This window comes from Theobroma cacao, chromosome 10, assembly GCF_053813885.1.
Source record: "Theobroma cacao isolate CCN51 chromosome 10, ASM5381388v1, whole genome shotgun sequence".
Lineage (NCBI taxonomy): Eukaryota > Viridiplantae > Streptophyta > Magnoliopsida > Malvales > Malvaceae > Theobroma > Theobroma cacao.
The window spans coordinates 8,970,537-8,990,395 of NC_142648.1; the positions used below are offsets into that span (position 1 = coordinate 8,970,537).

A 19,859-nucleotide genomic window follows, 5' to 3' on the forward strand; every position below is an offset into this window, starting at 1 on the left:
CTAACAAACATTGGGCAACCAATTAAATAATGGAGAAAAGGATATTGCACATGAAGAACATTTAAGTAGCGAGAAAGGTATTTAGCTGCCAGAATAAAGAGTTGTGGAGAGATAGAATCCCCCTGATGTAATCCTCGTTCTGATTTGAAATAACCTACTACCTCGCCATTAATCAAAAGTGAGAACCAACAATTACAGATGAAATGATTAATCATGTCGATCCATTAGGGATATAAGCCAAAACACTTAAGCACTCTAAAAAGAAAATCTCAGTCTAAACGGTCATAGGCCTTCATCATGTCCAACTTAAGAGCTACATTGCCACCTCTAGCTTTTTATCAATTTTCCCAATCAATTCCTATGCAAGTAGTATATTGTCACTAATCAATCTCCCTCCAAGAAATCCATTATGATTTTCTGAAATAATAGCAGGTAAAAGCTTTGCCAATCGGTTAGTTGGAATCTTTTTAATAATTTTATTCAAGACATTACAAAGCCTAATTGGTCTGAAATCACCCCAATTAACTACATTATTCATCCTAGGCAGAAGAACTAGTGAAGTAGAAGTAACCCCCCTTGGCAATGCTGCACCTTGAAAGAAATTCACCACTACATCATAAAGATCATTATTGTGATCTCTTAACATTGTTGATAGAAATATGAAAAGAAACCATCAGGGCCAGCTACATTATCTTTTGTCAATATTAAAAACTACTACTTTTATCTCTAGCAATGAAGGCACTGCACATAAGGTAGTATTGTCAGAATCAAAGTCAATGGAGGGAAGAAAAGAGTCATTAAACCTGGCCAAATTGCATGGTTCCTTTATCATGAAGGATGAAAAAAATTCCATTGCAGAGGTTTTAATTAATTTCGGGTCTTCAATCCACTCACCCTCTAGGTTTTGTCCTTTAAACATATGCTTTTTTATTATCTTTTTCTGCATCCTCGTATGAAAATATTTGGTGTTCCTCTCACCCTCGACTAACCATTTAATCCTGAACTTTTGCTACCAAAAAGCCTCCTTGATACTGAGATGATCGTTCAAATGAGCATAAAACTTGCTTAGTGTCACGACCTGATATCCAAGATGTGACCGGCGCATGGACTCAATGGACGTAGTCCACTAAGCCCAAGCAAGCCCATTTACGTAATCCTGCTCATCATTCCATCAATTATTCTTAAAGTCACCTTTCATACTTCCAATCTATAAGTATCTAATTAATATGTTGTAGCAATCAAAAACTGCATTTCACATTACCTAAATAATGTTAACCATTGCCAACTAATGGTGGCATTATCGTCACAGTATACGTACATTGTCTAAGACACATATCTTAATACTTTACATCACATGAACATATTCGCAAACAAAATGATTCTTGACTTCCAGTGGAATGACCAAGGTGAAGGGACGACTACTGAATGCCAACATACCTACCAACAAAGATGAAACTATGTGGACACCTCGACCTAGGTTCCAACTGCCTTCTGATCTGAAAATATGAAGTTGAAAACAGAGAGTACAAACTTAGTGAGTGAACATAAGAAGGGAATAAGCAACAACAAGGAAAGTTGATAATCATGATGCACTTATTCAAAAACAATTTAACTTAGTTCAAGTTCTTATTAAAATCCCTCCATTTAAACCCTTGGTTATTAAATCATTTAATGATGAAGGAACCGTATTCAGCATGAAATTGGAAAGAAAGGAAATTTCCAACAATTATCCAAGTAAGGCAATATAAATAGAGTGTTTCTCATTGCAATAAAATTAATTTACAAATAAATGGCAAATTTTTAAGATTCATCATGTACATCTCACCCAACTCATGTGCATCCCACCACATCGTGCACATAGCCGAACATCCCATCTCGCCCAGCTCATGTGCATCCCACCACATCGTGCATATAGCCGAATAGTATCAACATCCATCTCCCTCACCACCATCATCACCGACAAGTGCACACTCACCCCGCACATGCACGGGTGCATATGACACATAATGCTACCATTTATGACATAGTATACATATATATATATATATATATATATATATCTCAACATCATACAAAACATGTGGATTCATCCTTTTACACATTTCACATTACAAAACATCAAACATTTTATCAAGGGCTTGTTCCCAAGCAATCTTAAAGCAAAAACCGATAAGATTCTCAAATGATTCTTTGAAACATGTTAACATTTTCCCAAAATATTTTGAAATGCAAGTTCACTCACCAGTATTTGTTAAATCCTTACTCAATTCCACTTCCTCTGATGGTCCAAATGGGACGGTGGAGCTTCGTTGGAACCTATCATCATAATAGCATCACAATTAACTCAATTCACATAAATATGGCTCTAGAAGCTATCTCCTAAATCATGTTCTGCTAGTTATTCCTAACTAGTTTCCAACTACCATCAAGTTGCTATCTACTTTCACTACTCTAATCGCACTAAAACGAATAAATCCTTAACTACAAAACACTCACAGATCTAACCACCAGCCATCCTTAACAACTAAAAATATCAACTCAATTTCAATACTTACCTTGCTAGCTTGGTAATTGAATTCCCTTTCAAAAGCTTTCAATTTCTTATGAAAAACTCTCTCTCTCTCTCTCTCTCTCTCTCTCTCTCTCTCTCTCTCGTTCTCTCTCTCTCTCTCTAGAATGTCTAACTAGTGAGAGAAAGTATTAAGGAAAGGCTTTTGAGGGTTTTATGGTGAAAAAGTAAAAGAGCACAAAGAACTTTGTGAAAGGGTGCACAGAAACATGAAAATCGAGGTTAACTCGAGAAAATCTATGGAAGTTTCAAAGCAAGCTTCTATGGAAGGTGAGAAAACATGAGAAAGGAAGAAAAAGAAGAATAAGAAGAAGCACTGGAAATTGTAAGAAGCTGCTGGAAGAATGGGATTTTTATAGTTAAAGCTTATCTAAATCTTCATGCAATTACAATAATGCCCTTAACAAGGCCACTTGTCTTTCTCATTTTCTTGTGCAATCTTTTACTTTTTTGACACTGGAAAAGATCCAAAATCCTCTAAAAGAGGTCCCTTAAGTAGCTCCCAAGAGTCCTACCTTCAAAAATCCCTAAACTTATTATTTTTGGAAATTACGATGAGGGCCGCGACTCTTAATTTCCAGTGCTGCGGCTCTCAAATGTTCTGTCCGATTTTGTTCTCCTAGCACAGTACTTCCACTTCGATGAAGATTTTGACCACCTTCCTATCAAAATTGGGCAAAGTGGTAAACAGTAAAGTTTTAGCCCTGACTCTTAACTTTCTAATGGTATAAATATCATGTCGTTTAGAATTCTGTAGTGGGTGATATATTTGAAAAACCAAAACATGTGCAAATAGAGCAACAGCCCACTATGCACCTTTCTTCACCAATTGAAATCATTTTTTAATCCAACTCTAGTAAAATAATTATAAGTAAAATATAACTAGCATCATTAGCTCAAATTAAACCTTTAATATAAGTTCTACCTCTAGTTACTCGTCTATGAAGGTCGAGGTTTCACATTCTCTCCCATTAAAAGAAATTTGGTCCCCGAATTTAAATTGAACTATAAGGCAGCGTACCTCTACATATTAAAGAGGTGTGGATACTTTGTTCGCATCTCTTCCTCAGCTTCCCACGTTACCTCTTCATTGGTGTGGTTTCGCCATAACAATTTAACTGAGGTTACATCTTTTAAACGGAGCCTTTTGACTTGTCGATCAAGGATAGCTACCGGTTGCTCCTCATAGGTCAAATCATCTTTTAGCCAGATGGTTTCATACCGTATTACGTGAGATGGATGTGGGTTATACTTCCTAAGCATTGACACATGAAACATGGGGTGAATATTTGAAAGGTCTGGCGGTAATGCCAAGCGATGTGCCACTGCTCCAACCCTTTCCAAAATCTTGAAGGGTCCTATATATCGAGGGCTTAATTTTCCCTTCTTGCCAAACCTCATTACCCCTTTTGTTAGTGAAACCTTCAAAAATACATGATCCCCCACTTGAAACTCTAAGTTCCTCCGTCTGTTATCAACATATGACTTTTGCTTAATTTGTACTGAGAACATCTTTTGACGAATCATATGTATTTTCTTGGTGGTGTCTTGTACCAACTCAAGCCCTAAGAGTTTCCTTTCTCCTACCTCTAGCCATCCAATGGCTGACCTACACCTCCATCCATATAATGCTTTAAATGTTGCCATTTGGATGCTAGCTTGGAAACTGTTGTTGTAGGCAAACTCCACTAAGGGCAGATATCGATCCCACCTGACCCCAAGGTCTATTACACAGGCCCTCAACATATCTTCCAATATCTATATTGTCCGTTCAGACTGTCCATCAGTCTAAGGGTGGAAAGCCATGCTAAAATCCAACTTAGAGCCCAATGCTTCTTGTAACTTTTCCCAGAACCTACTAGTGAATTGTGCCCCCCTGTCAGATACTATAGAAACAAGAATGCCATGCAGCCGTATTTCCTCGTGTACATAAAGTTGGGCATACTGGGCAGCCTCGTATGTAGTTTTAACCAAAAAAAAATGAGCTAATTTCATTAACCGGTCTACTATGACCCAAATCGAGTCATAGCCCCCACTAGCTTGAGGTAAACCCGTTACAAAATCCATTGCAATATGCTCTCACTTTCATTCGGGCACTAGCAATGGCTGTAGTAGCCTTGCAGGCCTTTGATGCTCTGTTTTAACCTGTTGATAAACGAAGCACTTGGAGATGAACTCAGCTACAACTTTCGTAAGTCCTTCCCACCAATATACCACTTTCAACTCTTGATACATCTTTGTAGTCCTTGGATGTACCACATAGGCTACCATGTGTGCTTCCTCAAATATTTCTTTTCTCAATCCATCACTATCGGGCACATAAAGTCTGGTTCCATACCTCAATACTCTATCTGTGCCTCTAGTAAACATCTTTCCTTTCCTTCCTTGAGGGTCCTCTAAGGCCTTAGTTACTAACTTATCTTTACTTTGTGCTTCCTTAATCTGGTCTATTAAAATAGGCCTCACTCTAAAATGTGCTAGCAATGCATTTGCCTCCGAAACTTCCAAATGCACACCCATGTCTCCCAAGCTATGCATCTCCCTAATCAAGGATCTCATATTAGTGGAGATATGTGCCAAGCTCCCCATCGATTTCTGACTTAAGGCATCCACTACTACATTTGCCTTACCAGGATGATAAAGAATAGTACAATCATAATCCTTTAGTAGCTCCATCCACCTACGTTGTCGCAAGTTAAGATCCCTCTGCTGAAATATATACTTTAAGCTTTTGTGATCCGTATATATCTCACAAGTCTCACCATACAAGTAATGTCTCCAAATCTTCAAGGCAAACACGATTGCTACCATCTCCAAATTGTGTGTGGGGTAATTCTGTTCATGCCTTTTAAGTTGCCTTGATACATACGCAATCACCTTCCCATGCTGCATTAATACACATCCTAAACTAACCCACGATGCATCACAGAATACTGTGTAACCCCTTGTGCCTTGTAGTAGGCTTAATACTAGAGCTGTGGTGAGACATGCCTTAAGCTTCTCAAAGTTATCCTCACAAGCGTCAAACCACTCAAATTTTGTATCTTTACGTGTTAGCTTAGTCAAAGGGGTGACTATTTTCGAAAAGTCCTTCACAAAATGATGATAATAGCTAGCCAAACCCCAAAAGCTTCTAATCTCTATAACTAATGTTGGCCTTGGCCACTTTTCCACTGCCTCAACTTTCTTTGGATCAACTTGTACCCCCTCCTTGGAAACCACATGTCCTAAGAATGCAACACTTTCAAGCCAGAACTCACACTTGGAGAACTTGGCATACAATCGATGTTCTCTCAAAGTTTGGAGCACTATCTTAAGATGCTGCTCGTGCTCTTCCCTACTCCTCAAGTAGATCAAGATGTCATCAATAAACACCACCACGAACTTGTCCAAATAGGGATTGAACACTCAGTTCATCAAATCCATAAAGGTCGTAGGGGCATTCGTGAGCTCGAATGACATCACCAAGAACTCATAGTGCCCATATCTTGTTTGAAATGCAGTTTGGGTATATCTTCATTCCAGATCCTCAATTGATGGTACCCAGATCGCAGATCTATCTTAGAGAAAAATTGTGCTCCTTGTTGTTGATCAAATAAATCATCTATTCTTGGAAGAGGATACTTATTCTTCACTGTCACCTTATTAAGCTATAGGTAGTCAATGCACAATCTAAGTGACCCATCTTTCTTTTTTACAAATAGCATTGGTGCTCCCCATGGTGAGACACTAGGACGGATGAAGCCTTTATCCAATAAATCTTCTAACTGATCCTTAAGCTCTTTAAGCTCCACAGGTGCCATTCTATATGGGAGTATGGATATAGGTCTAGTGTCGAGAATCAAATCTATGCAAAACTCAATCTCTCGTTCGAGAAGCAAACCTAGTAGTTCTTCAAGAAATAAATCCATGAACTCATTCACCACCGACATTTGGCTTATATCTCTAACCTTTGCCTGAGTATCCCTTACAACAGCCAAGTAATCTAAACAACCCTGTTGTAATAATTTTTAGGTAGACATGACCAATATCAAATTGGTTGGAGCATTGGTTCTATCCCTCTGAATACTAATGGTGGCTCAACCGAGAAATCAAATTTAACCAATTTATGGTAACAGTCCACACTGGCATGGTAGGGTGATAGCCAATCCATCCCCAAAATCATGTCAAAATCTAAGGTGTTTAACACCACTAAACTCATCAAAGTATCCTTGTCCTTGACTCAAACTATACAAGACTCATATTCCCATTCGGTCACAAATACCTCCTTCAAAGGAGTAGACACCACTAATTATTCTTCTCTCCTAACACGGTCTTTACCCAAACGAGATGCAAAGCATGGAGAAATAAAAGAGTGGGTAGCACCAGGATCAAATAATACTCGAGCATTCATATTACAAATTGAGAGAATACCTGATACCACTGCATTGGATGTTTAGGCCTCCTGCAATGTTAAAGCAAACACCCTTGCTTGACCCCTACCAGCAGAACTTTGACGTCCAGACCCAGAAGGCCTGCCTTGAGAGAAAGTAACAACACCTCTACCTTTTGATCCATTGGCCTCCCGATCAGATGAGGTAGCTACTGAAGGAGCAAACAAAGCTAGTTAGGTGGAGCCACGAGCAGAACCTTGTGATTAATGAGCTATCAGGCAATCCTTCTTAATATGTCCAACTTGACCACACCCATTACAAACTCTCATAGTAGGTAAGCATCATCCACAATGTCGTCTCCCACAAGTATCACAAGTGTGGATAACTTGACTAACCTATCTCGAATCTTGCTGCCTCCTAACACTGAAGGTTTTCTGTCCTGCCCCAACACTAGCACTAGGTGAATCACTCCCTGGTTAGGGTAATCATGAGTCCCTTTGTGGACCTTGACGACTAGAAGATGAGATACCACTGCTGAAATCTCTGCAACCTTGATAACCCTCTGTCTTAGCTCTTTTTGCTTTATCCCTCGCAACCTTACTCTCACTGGTCCTTATCTCACTCCACTGCTGCAAAGTATGTATTGAAATCTCGGGATGCCACAGCCCTAAACAATGGCTCCACTAGCCCATCCACAAACCTTTGTATTTTTATCTCCTTTGTAGAAACTAAATAAGGCGCATACCGAGACAACTGTGTGAATTTTATGTCGTAATCAAACACTATCATACTTGACGTCTGTACCAAAGCCTCAAACTCCTTAGCTCTAGCATTACGTACACTGAGTGGTAAAAATTTACCTAAGAAGGTTGTACTGAACTCACTCCAAGTTAACGGTGCTGCATCCGTTGGTTTGCCTCTACATAAAGAACTATACCACTCTTGCACCACATCCTCTAATCGAAAGGTGGCTAGCTCAACTGATCAGACACTAGAACATCTCAAGGCTTTACAAATTTTCTCCATTTTATCTAAGAAAATCTGGGGCTTCTCCGATGCATCAGACCCTGAAAATGACAGAGGCTTAAGCTTGAGAAAATCAAGAAGAGAAATCTCTAAATGACCCCTATCGGCCTCATGATGTTAGCATTGGGCCTGCCCTTAGGAACTAAGGGATTCTTGTACTGTAGGTCTCCCCTCCACTATCCTCTACTATCGTCCATACGGGCTGCCATCATCTCTACAACTCGATTAACTCCCTACAGGCCTGCCGCCAAGTCCTCAATGGTGATGCCCCCTGTTGGTTGTCTATCTGCATCACCCGAAGACTGTCCTTCCTCTCATTTACTCACAGACGAATCCGCCCTCATAAGCCTAATGGCCCCGCCATGTCTACCTCGCCCCTTAAAGGTGGATGCTTGTGGCCTATCTGTCATCTCATTATAAGCATCTTGCTCTCCCATCCATCTTGAGGCGGCCCGTGTCTTAGGCGGCATTCTTACCTAGATAAGAGCAAACATCTATTATTAAACACATTTTACAATTATAATCACATCGAAGGAAGAAAACGGTTTCTAGGATAGGAAATCTATACGGTCCCTTGGTTGTAAAATATGCCGCGGTTTACACTTCACAACCGAAGTTTTCACATAAAGACCCGACACTCCGCTGGATCAACAAAAGGAAGTCCTAGGACCTAAACAACCTAGGGCTCTTATACCAAGTCTGTCACGACTCGATTTCCAAGACATGACTAGCGCATGGACTCAATGGACGTAGTCCACTAAGCCTAAGCAAGCCTATTTACATAATCTTGCTCATCATTCCATCAATTATTCTTAAAGTCACCTTTCATACTTCCAATCTATAAGTACCTAATTAATATGCTGTAACAATCAAAAACTACATTTCACGTTACCCAAATAATGTTAACCATTGGCAACTAGTGGTGGCATTACCGTCACAGTATACGTACATTGTCTAAGACACATATCTTAATACTTTACATCACATGAATGTATTCACAAACAAAATGATTCTTGACTTCCAGCGGAATGACCAAGGTGAAGGGATGGCCACTGAATGCCAACATACATACCGACAAAGACGAAATAATGTTGACACCTCTATCTAGGTTCCCACTGCCTCCTGATCTGAAAACATGAAGTTGAAAACAGTGAGTACAAACTCAGTGAGTGAACATAAGAAGGGAACAAGCAACAACAAGGAAAGTTCATAATCATGATGCACTTATTCGAAAACAATGCAACTTAGTTCAAGTTCTTATTAAAATCCCTCTATTTAAACTCTTGGTTATTAAATCATTTAATGATGAAAGAACTGTATTCAGCATGAAATTGGAAAGAAGGGAAATTTCCAACAATTATCCAAGTAAGGTAGTATATACAGAGTGTTTTTTGTTGCAATAAAATCAATTTGCAAATCAATGATAAATTTTTAAGATTCATCATGTGCATCTCACCTAGCTCATGTGCATCCCACCACATCATGCACATAGCCGGACATCCCATCTCACCTAGCTCATGTGCATCCCACCATATCATGCACATAGCCAAACATCCCATTTCACCTAGCCCATGTACATTCCACCATATCGTGCACATAACCAGACAGTATCACCATCCATCTCCCTCACCACCGCCATCATCGACAAATGCACACTCACCCCGTAGATGCACCGTTACATTTGTCACACAATGGTACCATTTATGACATAGTATACATATATCTATATATATATATCAACATCATACAAAACCATGTGGATTCATCTTTTTACACATTTCACATTTCACAACAATAAACATTGTATCAAGGGCTTGTTCCCAAGCAATCTTAAAGCAAAAACCGATAAGACTCCCAAATGATTCTTTGAAACATGTAAACATTTTCCCAAAATATTTTGAAATGGAAGTTCACTCACCAGTATTTGTTAAATCCTTACTCAATTTCACTTCCTCTAATGGTCCAAATGGGGCGGTGGAGCTTCGTTGGAACCTATCATCATAATAACATCAAAATTAACTCAATTCACATAAATATGGTTCTAGAAGCTATCTCCTAAATCATGTTCTGCTAGTTATTCCTAACTAGTTTCAAACTACCATCAAGTGGCTATCTATTTTCACTACTCTAATCGCATTAAAACGAATAAATCCTTAACTACAAAACACTCACAAATCTAACCACTAGCCATCCTCAACAACTAAAAATATCAACTCAATTTCAATACTCACCTTGCTAGCTTGGTAATTGAATTCCCTTTCAAAAGCTTTCAATTTCTTATGAAAAATCTCCCTCTGTCTCTCTATCTAGAATGTCCAACTAGTGAGAGAAAGTATTAAAGAAAGGCTTTTGAGGGTTTTATGGTGAAATAGTAAAAGAGCACAAAGAACTTTGTGAAAAGGTGCACGAAAACATGAAAATCGAGGTTAACTCAAGAAAATCTATGGAAGTTTCAAGGGAAGCTTCCATGGAAGGTGAGAAAACATGAGAAAGGAAGAAGAAGAAGTGCTAGAAATTTTACAAAGCTGTTGGAAGAATGGGATTTTTATAGTTAAAGCTTATCTAAATCTTCATGCAATTACAATAATGCCCTTAACAAGGCCATTTGTCTTCCTCCTTTTCTTGTGCAATCTTTTACTCTTTTAACATTGGAAAAGGTCCAAAATCCTCTGAAAGAGATCCCTTAAGTATCCCCCAAGAGTCTTAGCTTCAAAAATCCCCTAAACTTATTATTTGTGGAAATTACGGTGAGGGTAGCGACTCTCAATTTCCAGCACCGCGGCGCTCAAACGTTATGTCTGAATCTGTTCTCTAAGTGCAGTACTTCCACTTCGATGAAGATTTTGACCACTTTTCCATCAGAGCTGTGCAAAGTGGTAAACATCAAAGTTGTAGCCCTACCTCTGATCTTTCTAATGGTCTAAATATCATGTCATTTAGACTTCTGTAGTGGGAGATGTGCTTGAGAAACCGAAACATGTGCAAATAGATCTTTCTAATAGAACCTTTCTTCACCAATTGAAATCATTTTTTAATCTTACTCTTCTAATGACATAAAATAATTATAAGTAACATATAACTAGCATCATTAGCTCAAATTAAACCTTTAACATAAGTTCTACCTCTAGTTACCCATCCATGAAGGTCGAGGTTTCACATTTAGATTCACCCTATTCTCCAAAGACTGCTTTTGTTGGAAAATTAGTTCACTGGTTTCAACTTGCTTCTCTACTGCCCTTAAGGGTTGGAAAATATCCCCAAAAACTATTTTATTCCACCACTTAAGGTTCTATTTTTATATGAGTTGTTTACCCCAAAAAGCCTTCATGCCCTACCCTATATGGGAAGTTTTCAATTTGTTTCCATAAACTTATGAAAGTCATGGTGGTGTACCCAAGCATGTAGAAAGCGAAAAGAAGAGGGAACTTTTTGGACTAAGTTTGAGCATGAGATTAATAAGGGATAGTGATCTGAACCATCCCCATTCAAGTGCTACACCCTTGCAATAGCAAGGTAGTTTACCTAGGGTGGTTGTAGGCAACCCTATCCATATGCTGAAACATGATAACATTTGTCCACATGAAAGGATTTCCTTCAAAGCCACCATCCACCAGACCATAGTCTAATAATGTTGCAGCAAAATCTTCCATTGAGCCTCTATGAGGCTCAGCTCCAAGCAATTGTTCCTCCCTTTTTAGAATAATGTTAAAGTCTCCTTCCACAATCCATAGTGCATTATTGTCTATAGCCAAATTTCTTAAACATTCCCAAAGTAGTATTCTCTCTGATCTAGTGCATTTAGCATAAACAAAAGATGCAAAGAAAGGAGAATCCAACCATGGTAGGTATAACTGGACATGCAAGCACTAAATATGATCAAATAAAATCTCACAAGATATATCATAAGAATAAAAAAGCCATATATTCTTAAAACAATTAACAATGACCTTTTCAAAGCCTAGTCTTCTTCTAAAAAATTTTGCTTTATGAGCTTTCACCATAGGTTATAAGATAACCAAAATTTTTGTTTTATGCAAAAGCTGTAATTTTTTTATTCTTCTTTAAACTACCTTACCTAAGATGCCCTTCACATTCCATATCAATGTGTTTATCATGGAAAAGTTTAAGCCGTAAAGCATGGAGAGACAGAATCCATTTTCTACATTCCATCTTTCTCCTCACCATTAGTAGAATCATCAGAGGTTGATTCATTGTTGGTCCCAGTTGAAAGTGCACTATCAGATTTCCTCTTACGCATAGCCACTAGGTGGACTTCAAATTCTACATGGTTTGTGTCTACATGGGAAAAGAAAATGAACACATTACCTTTCCCAAGTTTGTTTAGGTTCCTAAATCAATTTAATTGGCAATCAGGCAATCAAAAGCATTAAGAACAAATTGGAATAAACAATTCAAATCCCATTAAAGATAAGCAAGAAAGAGATTAAAAATTTAGATTACATGTGAGTTTAATTACAATCCTAGAAAAAGAAAATTAGCTGCTCATAATTGCAAAGACAAATAACATTATACAAATTTCAACCATTGAGAATAACAAGATAAATAAAAGCTAAGGAAGAAAACAAAACAAATATTTACAGCCTTGCTCTTCAAGTTTCAGCCTCAACTTTTAGCTTTTAAAATCTCCAAAAGTTGTCTCTTTACTTTCTCTTACCATATCATATTTATACTAACAATCTTAACCTACAAGTCCCTAACTTAACCTACAAATTCTAACTATTGGGCTTAATAGTGTAATGAGGCCGAAACATCAATTGTCAATCTTAAAATTGCCAATCCCACAATAGGACACCCAGCCATTTTCCAATGCAACTTTCTCTATCTTCAAGTCAAAACTGGTCAAAGTGACCTGCATGAAATTATAGCTTTGTCTCTTATCTTTCCAATGGTTTAAGAATCGTATCATTTGAAGTTCTGTAACGAGAGTTATGGTCAAAATACTGAAGCATATGCAAGCAAACTTTCGAATCTTTTAATACCTTACTTTTCAAAATTAAGCTCAATTCCCTTAGTTCTTACATAAATATTAAAACTAATAAACAATAACCAAATTAAAAGAAATAAACATAAAATTAAAATAACTTACTTAAAATAAACTAATTATAAAAATAACCAAAAATAACTAAATTATAATTGAAAATTAAGGACTCAACTAGTATTTAATAACAAGATTGGAATAAAATAATTCTATAAAATAGAATTATTAGTCCTTGGGGTGTCAATCATACCAATTCCAATAGCTATTTGTTTTTAATCTCTTAATGTTGGTATCAATCCTTTGGCCATTATAGGTCAATCCTTCAGTTTCCAGAAGCTATTATAACTGTTCCATCTTGTGAGGAATGACCCTTGCTTAAGGTCAATCCTTGACACTTCCAATAGCCATTTAAGGATCTTGTACTCAGTTGGATCGACCCTTCTTGCCAATGGATCGACCCTTCAAGCTCAGACTTGGAAAAATTCATTCATTTGGTTTCCTTGTTCAACCATTCTTTTAGTCATCATTCATCCATGAATGTAACACCATAATATGGAGAGATTTACATTAAATGACAAATTTCTCATTGATAATCATCACCAAAATATAATTCATAAAAGTTTAATTTTTTATCAATTTTCACAATATGAAAAATTAGGGTTTCACATCATCCCACTTTGCACATGCAAGCATTTGAGTCAACATTCCCCTTCAATGCTAGCATTATGAACCTTTAGTATGTCTTTGTGAAGCTCGATTTTTAGCTTGCTTCAATTTCCCTAATAGATGATGCCACAGAAAGGTGTTATTTTCCTATTTTTACTTTATTTGGAGTTAGAGTAGACTTTTTCAGTACGTCCATGTTGATTACATGTCTTGCATTTTGCATTGAGAGTGAACCAATAGTTTTATTCTAAATGATTCTTTTTCTTATAGTAAAAGCAAGTTTGAAATTTAGCTTTCCTGTTGGAAGGCTTTATAGAATGACCAAGCTTTTTATCTATCTCCTTCGACTCACTTGAAGTTTTCCTTGAGGTTTTACTGTCAATGCTAGCTTTGCCCTTAACCTTTGCAAACAAAGCATTTTTAATGGCACCATCCATTAGGTGCTTGAAGGGTGTTCACTACTTCAATAAGTACAACTTTGGAGAAATCCTTAAATTCTTCCAAAAATGAGATTTTAGACTCGGATCTTTCAAGCATACTGATTGAGACCTTTTCCATGACCCTTTTCTCTGCTATATCCTCACCTAAAGGCCTCACTTGATTTGTTATATGCATGAGCTTATTTTTGCAGTCCTTCATAGCTTCATTGTCTTTCATCTTTATGACCTCAAACTCCTTTCATGGTGGTGTTTGGCGGGATAAGGTATTGCTACTTGCCATGCTCAAAGGGTAGACTATTGTTTGTTGGTTTTTATGGTGATATTTAGGGTTTTGGTCCCTTAAAAATGCAAAACAACTCTAATATCATGTTGGATTTGAGACAAAGTTGGTATATGGCTACTGTAATACAACCTCAAGGAAGAATAGAGGCTTGTGGTGGCTATGGTGACAATCACACTGTTCCCTTCATACTAATTGAATTTATACATTAGACACAAGAACAACATTTTAGGATTAAAAAACTTATTCAAAAAGCTAACACAAGTGTAAAGCTAGATTACATCATAAGCGTTGCACCATGTTGAGCTTTTTCAAATCTGCTTAAACATGCACCAAGATGCATGGTATCCAAGTGGATAGAAATGTGGCATTCATCCCAGTTGGCATACACAAGCATTAGAGTCAACACTGTTTTGATGATTTTAGTTTGGGTGTAATAGGTTAAGCTTTTAAAAAGTGGAGAAAAACTTTCATATTCTCTTTTCTTTTTCAAAGTGAATCCCTACCATCATATCTTTTGGTTTTTATTCCAACAATAATAAATTAATAACAACTCAAAAGTTTCTATAATCCTAAAGTATTAAATCAAGCACAATAACTTCATAAATTTAATAATTGCGCAAGTAAAATCGTATAGTAAATCAGTCTTGAAACTTAATTACAAGGATAAATGTCAAATTTACTAACCCAATAAACTTCTTTGGCCTTGTTAAACTTGAGTCTCATCCATTTATCTTACAACTCATATTATATAAGCCCAAAAAAAAAAAATCTTACTCTCCATACTCATAGTTCCAACAATATCTATTACAAACTTAAGTCAATTGACCAAACCATGTAAATCTTTCATTTGTTCTTCTTTTATTTTATTATTGACTTTTAGTCTTGTCATAAAATTGCTCCATTCAAGTTGTCCACATAGTTGCATATTTACATCTTTCCTTTGGCACATCTTTGTAACCATTAATCTACATTATATATAAAGAGCTTTAGATTAAATTTGTTTTTAGATTTCATTTTTTTCACATGTATCCATTTTTTTCTACATAATTTATTTTCTTCTGTCATCTTTTTTTTCTCAACCTTTTCTCCTATTTTTTTCCACCTCCACATAAAGGGTGTACCAAAATCTAGTTGTCTAAGTCGTGAAATGTGGTAAGAAGGACATATGCTATTCGGTTAACGTATAATATATAAATCAATAAGTACATATATGAATTGTAAATTCTTACTTATTAAGGACATATGTACATGTAAATCACTAAGCTGATTGAAATTTGTAAATCAATTAGTTGGAAGTATTGTACACATGAATTGGCTATGGTAGCATATAGGTACTTTTATAATTTTCCTTTTTTTTTTAATTTATGAAATTACTATACAAGCAAATATTAGAATTATAAGAAATGGCATTCAACATACATCTTGCAAAATAATTTACTTAACAAAAAGTAATTCAAAAAGTTGAATTCAAATCATCTTTCATTGTATTAAAAATTTCACATATAACTGACATAAACCTAAGAACAAAATTGGAGGATCTCTTCCTTATAGTTAAAAGTGGGAAAATTGGAGGAGATAGACTTTCCAACGAGCTTCTTGTACAAAACATAAAAGGTTTCTCTAAAATTGTCTCATTTGTGCCTTGATTATACGGAGGAATCTTCCCATGATGTCCTCCAGGATTTGACAATTTTTTCCGTGGGCTGTGGCGGTCTGGAATTCTTGGGGGTTCTCTCAGCCCGGACGTTATGCCATGATTTCAATCTCCAATTGGCTTCAAGTCAAATTTTGCTAGCAATTTCTCTCTCTCTCTCTCTCTCTCTTTGTTATTAATATTCCTTGTAATGTACAATTTGCATCTTATCAGATAGAAAAAAGAGAATATTGATGTTGTTTTTTTATAAAAAAAAAAAATTCATTACAAAGCTACCAAAGCAAGATGCAAAGAAAGCAAGAACAGTCCGAACCGAAAAAAACAAAGAAAGTCCCGCCCATCTGATAAAACAAAAGAGACCAAACCACCCAACAGGAGAACAGCAAATGGATTATGAAGGAAGCTAGAGAACCTAATTCTCATCTTCTAAGGATTTAATATTCCTTGTTATGTCTTAGGTAACTCTATCTTTGAACCGTCGTTGTAAGGGAACGGTTTATTCTGATAGAGGGTGAAGAAATGTTGCGATTGAGTGTCTAGTAATATTGGAGTTCCACCTTGGAATAATGAATGCAAATTTTTGATACATTAATAGTGTATAATTTCTATTTATTGTTTGATTATGATAAATATTAATAGAGTGTAATTTCTATTTATTGTTTAATTATGATGAACTATCATTTTGTTATAAGCAGAGTTTAAATGTTTTAGGGAATTAATTTTGAAATAAGGTGACGTGTGTATTTAATTTTGATCGTGCAAGATGCAAGATATGCTGAATGACTAGGTCAATTGATTAATTTGTAATGGACAAAAATGAGAATATAGTGACAGTCGCAATATACCCCCCTTCCATGAGTTGAAGATTCTCAGTTCTTGCATCCAGTTAACCTACCTTTAATGTCTTTTATCATATACCTTCTTTTGTAGCAATTTGGAAAATCATGACCTTAGGACTGAATCCTAATAGGTTCCAGTACTCGGTCTATATATATCTTGGGCATCCAAGGATTGAGTACCGCAATCCACACAGCATTGAAAAGGGGAAAGAAAAGAGTTACAAGCCATGGCGCTGCTATTGCTACTTGTCAAGATCACTGGCACAAGTGTGTTGATGGCATTCATTGGCATGCTCATACACCTGTTTGATTCGATGATTTTGAATCCTGCAAGGCTTCGTGCCAAACTGCGAAAGCAAGGAATCCGGGGTCCCCCTCCAACACTGTTGCTGGGAAATACCCTTGACATAAAGAAGACACAATCTAAGTTGTCGATGTTGCCGCAAGAAGGAGAACAAGTGATAACCCACAATAGTTCTTCCACTGTGTTTCCTTACTTCGAACAATGGAGAGAACAGCATGGTATATGAATTTATAATTTATATCTTAGAATCTAATTCCAATCATACTGCTTAAAAAACCATGAAGTGTGAGTATGAAAGAACCTTTTCCTTGATAATTTGTGACCCCTTTTTGCAGGCCCAACGTTTTTGTTTTCACTAGGCAACATACAGATTTTACACGTAACTGATCCTGATTTGGTGAAGGAAATAATTACATGCACCTCAATGGATTTGGGAAATCCTACGTACCAACAAAAGGAGCGAGGTCCTCTGCTTGGCAAAGGCATTCTAACTTCAAATGGTGCATTATGGGCACATCAAAGGAAAATCATTGCTCCTGAATTATACATGGACAAGGTCAAGGTATAATGGATATTTAACCTTGTACTCCGCAAATATAGATTGTTATCGTCAACATGCTGAAGAGTGCTGATATGCATACTAGCACTTATTTAAGATTATCCTATTCCTAGAATTGTAGGGCCAGTAAGTTTGTAGTTTCTTGAAACCCATCATCATGCAAATGGTTCTTAGAGTATCTTATCTATTCTGCCAATGTGTAGGGTATGACGACCTTAATGGCAGACTGTTCTGTTATGGTGGTGAACCAGTGGAAAAGCAAGATTGACGGTGAGGGTGGAATTGCAGACATAAAGGTTGACGATTATTTGAGAAGGTTTACCAGAGATGTTATCTCAAGGGCATGTTTTGGAAGCAATTATTCCCAAGGGGAAGAGATCTTCTTCAAGATTAGAGCTCTGCAAGAAGCCATGTCTAAAAAAGTTTTATCTAATGGGTTCCCTGGAATGAGGTTCAACTTTTCTTTAGTTCTTCAATTGGATAATTCAATTAAGAAACCGACAAAAATTGCATAGTAGAACTGATATAAATAATTGAATTTTGAACTTTCAGATATCTTCCTACAAAAAGCAACAGGGAAATATGGAGGTTGGAGAAAGAAGTTCGGGCGTTAATCTTGAAGGCTGTGTATAAAACCAAGGAAGAAAAATCAAAGGAGGACCTATTACAAATGATCCTAAAAGGCGCTAAGAACAGTGATTTAGGCCCTGATGCAACAGATAACTTCATTGTTGACAACTGCAAGAATATATATTTTGCTGGGTATGAAACTACTGCTATTACAGCAGCTTGGACCTTGTTGCTGCTAGCCTTGAACCCAGATTGGCAAGACAAAGTTCGTGCAGAGGTTCTTGAAATTTGTGGGGGCAAATTACCAGATGCCGACATGATCCGTAAGATGAAAGCAGTAAGTATAATTATCATTGCCTTTAGTCCAACAAAATAAGCCCTGACGAGCAAGAATTTGCTTCAAATTATCAGGACTTTGTGCAAAGAATAAAAAATGAAATCTTTAGTAGAAACTAACCTACTTGACATCTTTTGTCCAAGTTACTCCGAGTATACCAGAATTAGACACATATGGTGAGAGGCAATCTCACGTCTTGAAAATGTTTTTGAATGGATGCCAGCTAACGATGGTGATCAGTGAGACACTACGGCTATACCCTCCAGGCGCTATTATATCGAGGGAGGCCCTGGAAGATATGAAATTTGGAGATATTCATGTGCCTAAAGGAGTTAATATATGGTTACTGCCAGCGACACTTCACCAAGATCCTGAAATATGGGGACCTGATGCTGACAAATTCAATCCTGAAAGGTTTTCCAATGGAGTCAGTGGAGCCTGCAAGTTTCCTCATGTTTATTTGCCTTTCGGATTCGGACCCCATACATGTTTGGGACAGCATTTCGCCTTGGCAGAACTTAAGCTACTTCTTGCTCTTGCCCTGTCAAACTTCACATTCTCTCCCTCACCAAAATATAGGCATTGTCCATCTCTGAGTTTGATTATAGAGCCTAAACACGGAGTGAATCTCATAGTTAGGAGGCTGTGAGCTATCCATGAGAAGTATTCTTTAATGTTCTTTGATTTATATTTTCAAGTTGATTTCCTACTATCCGAGGGTAACAAGATATGAAATAAAAGAAAAATCTACTTGTATTTGGAGGGAACCAAAGATAAGCAGCATCCGAGCTAGATTGAGTTCTCTGTTAAAATGCATATGTTCAGAATATATAGCAGTGGAACTTTGGTTACGAACTGGGGGAATTAACCAGTCCATTAAAGCTAGCTAGTTAATTAGCTGCATTTTCTAGGATACTCCCCATTTGTAATGCTTGTAACTGTTAGTTTCTTTGTCTCCCATAAATACGAATTTTTTTTTATAATTCAATAACAACAATTGTTATATAATATACAAACCAGGATCTACCATAAGAAAATTATAGATTAAGATATACATATCTTAAAAACAATTCAAGAACCTTGCCTCGAAAAGGGATTAAAATATAGAACAAAGATACAGGTTCCTCAAAAGTGATTCAATTGTCTTGCCTCCAAAGAAATTCAAGCTTTTTCTTTTTCTAAGGTTCTTTGTTTTCTAAAAGCTGTTACTAATTAATTTTGATGACCAACTAAGTTGCAA

The 19,859-nt window shown here is 36.8% G+C and overlaps 1 protein-coding gene across 2 annotated transcripts; it reads left to right on the forward strand.

Moving 5' to 3' along the window:
- Positions 1-10,897: 10,897 nt before the first annotated feature.
- LOC148760352 (cytochrome P450 714C2-like) lies at positions 10,898-19,268 on the forward strand. Of its 2 annotated transcripts, XM_088802645.1 has the most exons (6): positions 10,898-10,917; positions 17,118-17,371; positions 17,489-17,715; positions 17,916-18,163; positions 18,265-18,619; positions 18,843-19,268. In XM_088802645.1, the coding sequence occupies exons 1-6, from the start codon at positions 10,898-10,900 to the stop codon at positions 19,266-19,268; spliced, it is 1,530 nt and encodes a 509-aa protein (XP_088658771.1). The 2 variants fall into 2 exon arrangements, with proteins under 2 accessions (XP_088658771.1, XP_088658770.1); XM_088802644.1 differs by lacking the exon at positions 10,898-10,917 and having other exon boundaries at positions 17,077-17,371.
- Positions 19,269-19,859: the final 591 nt, after the last annotated feature.

Excerpts from the sequence above, each read along its gene's own strand:
- LOC148760352 (XM_088802644.1), top strand. The coding sequence starts at position 17,077 with ATGGCGCTGCTATTGCTACTTGTCAAGATCACTGGCACAAGTGTGTTG. Across the intron at positions 17,716-17,915 it reads TATACATGGACAAGGTCAAG|GGTATGACGACCTTAATGGC; the intron begins GTATAATGGATA and ends GCCAATGTGTAG. Across the intron at positions 18,620-18,842 it reads TGATCCGTAAGATGAAAGCA|CTAACGATGGTGATCAGTGA; the intron begins GTAAGTATAATT and ends AATGGATGCCAG.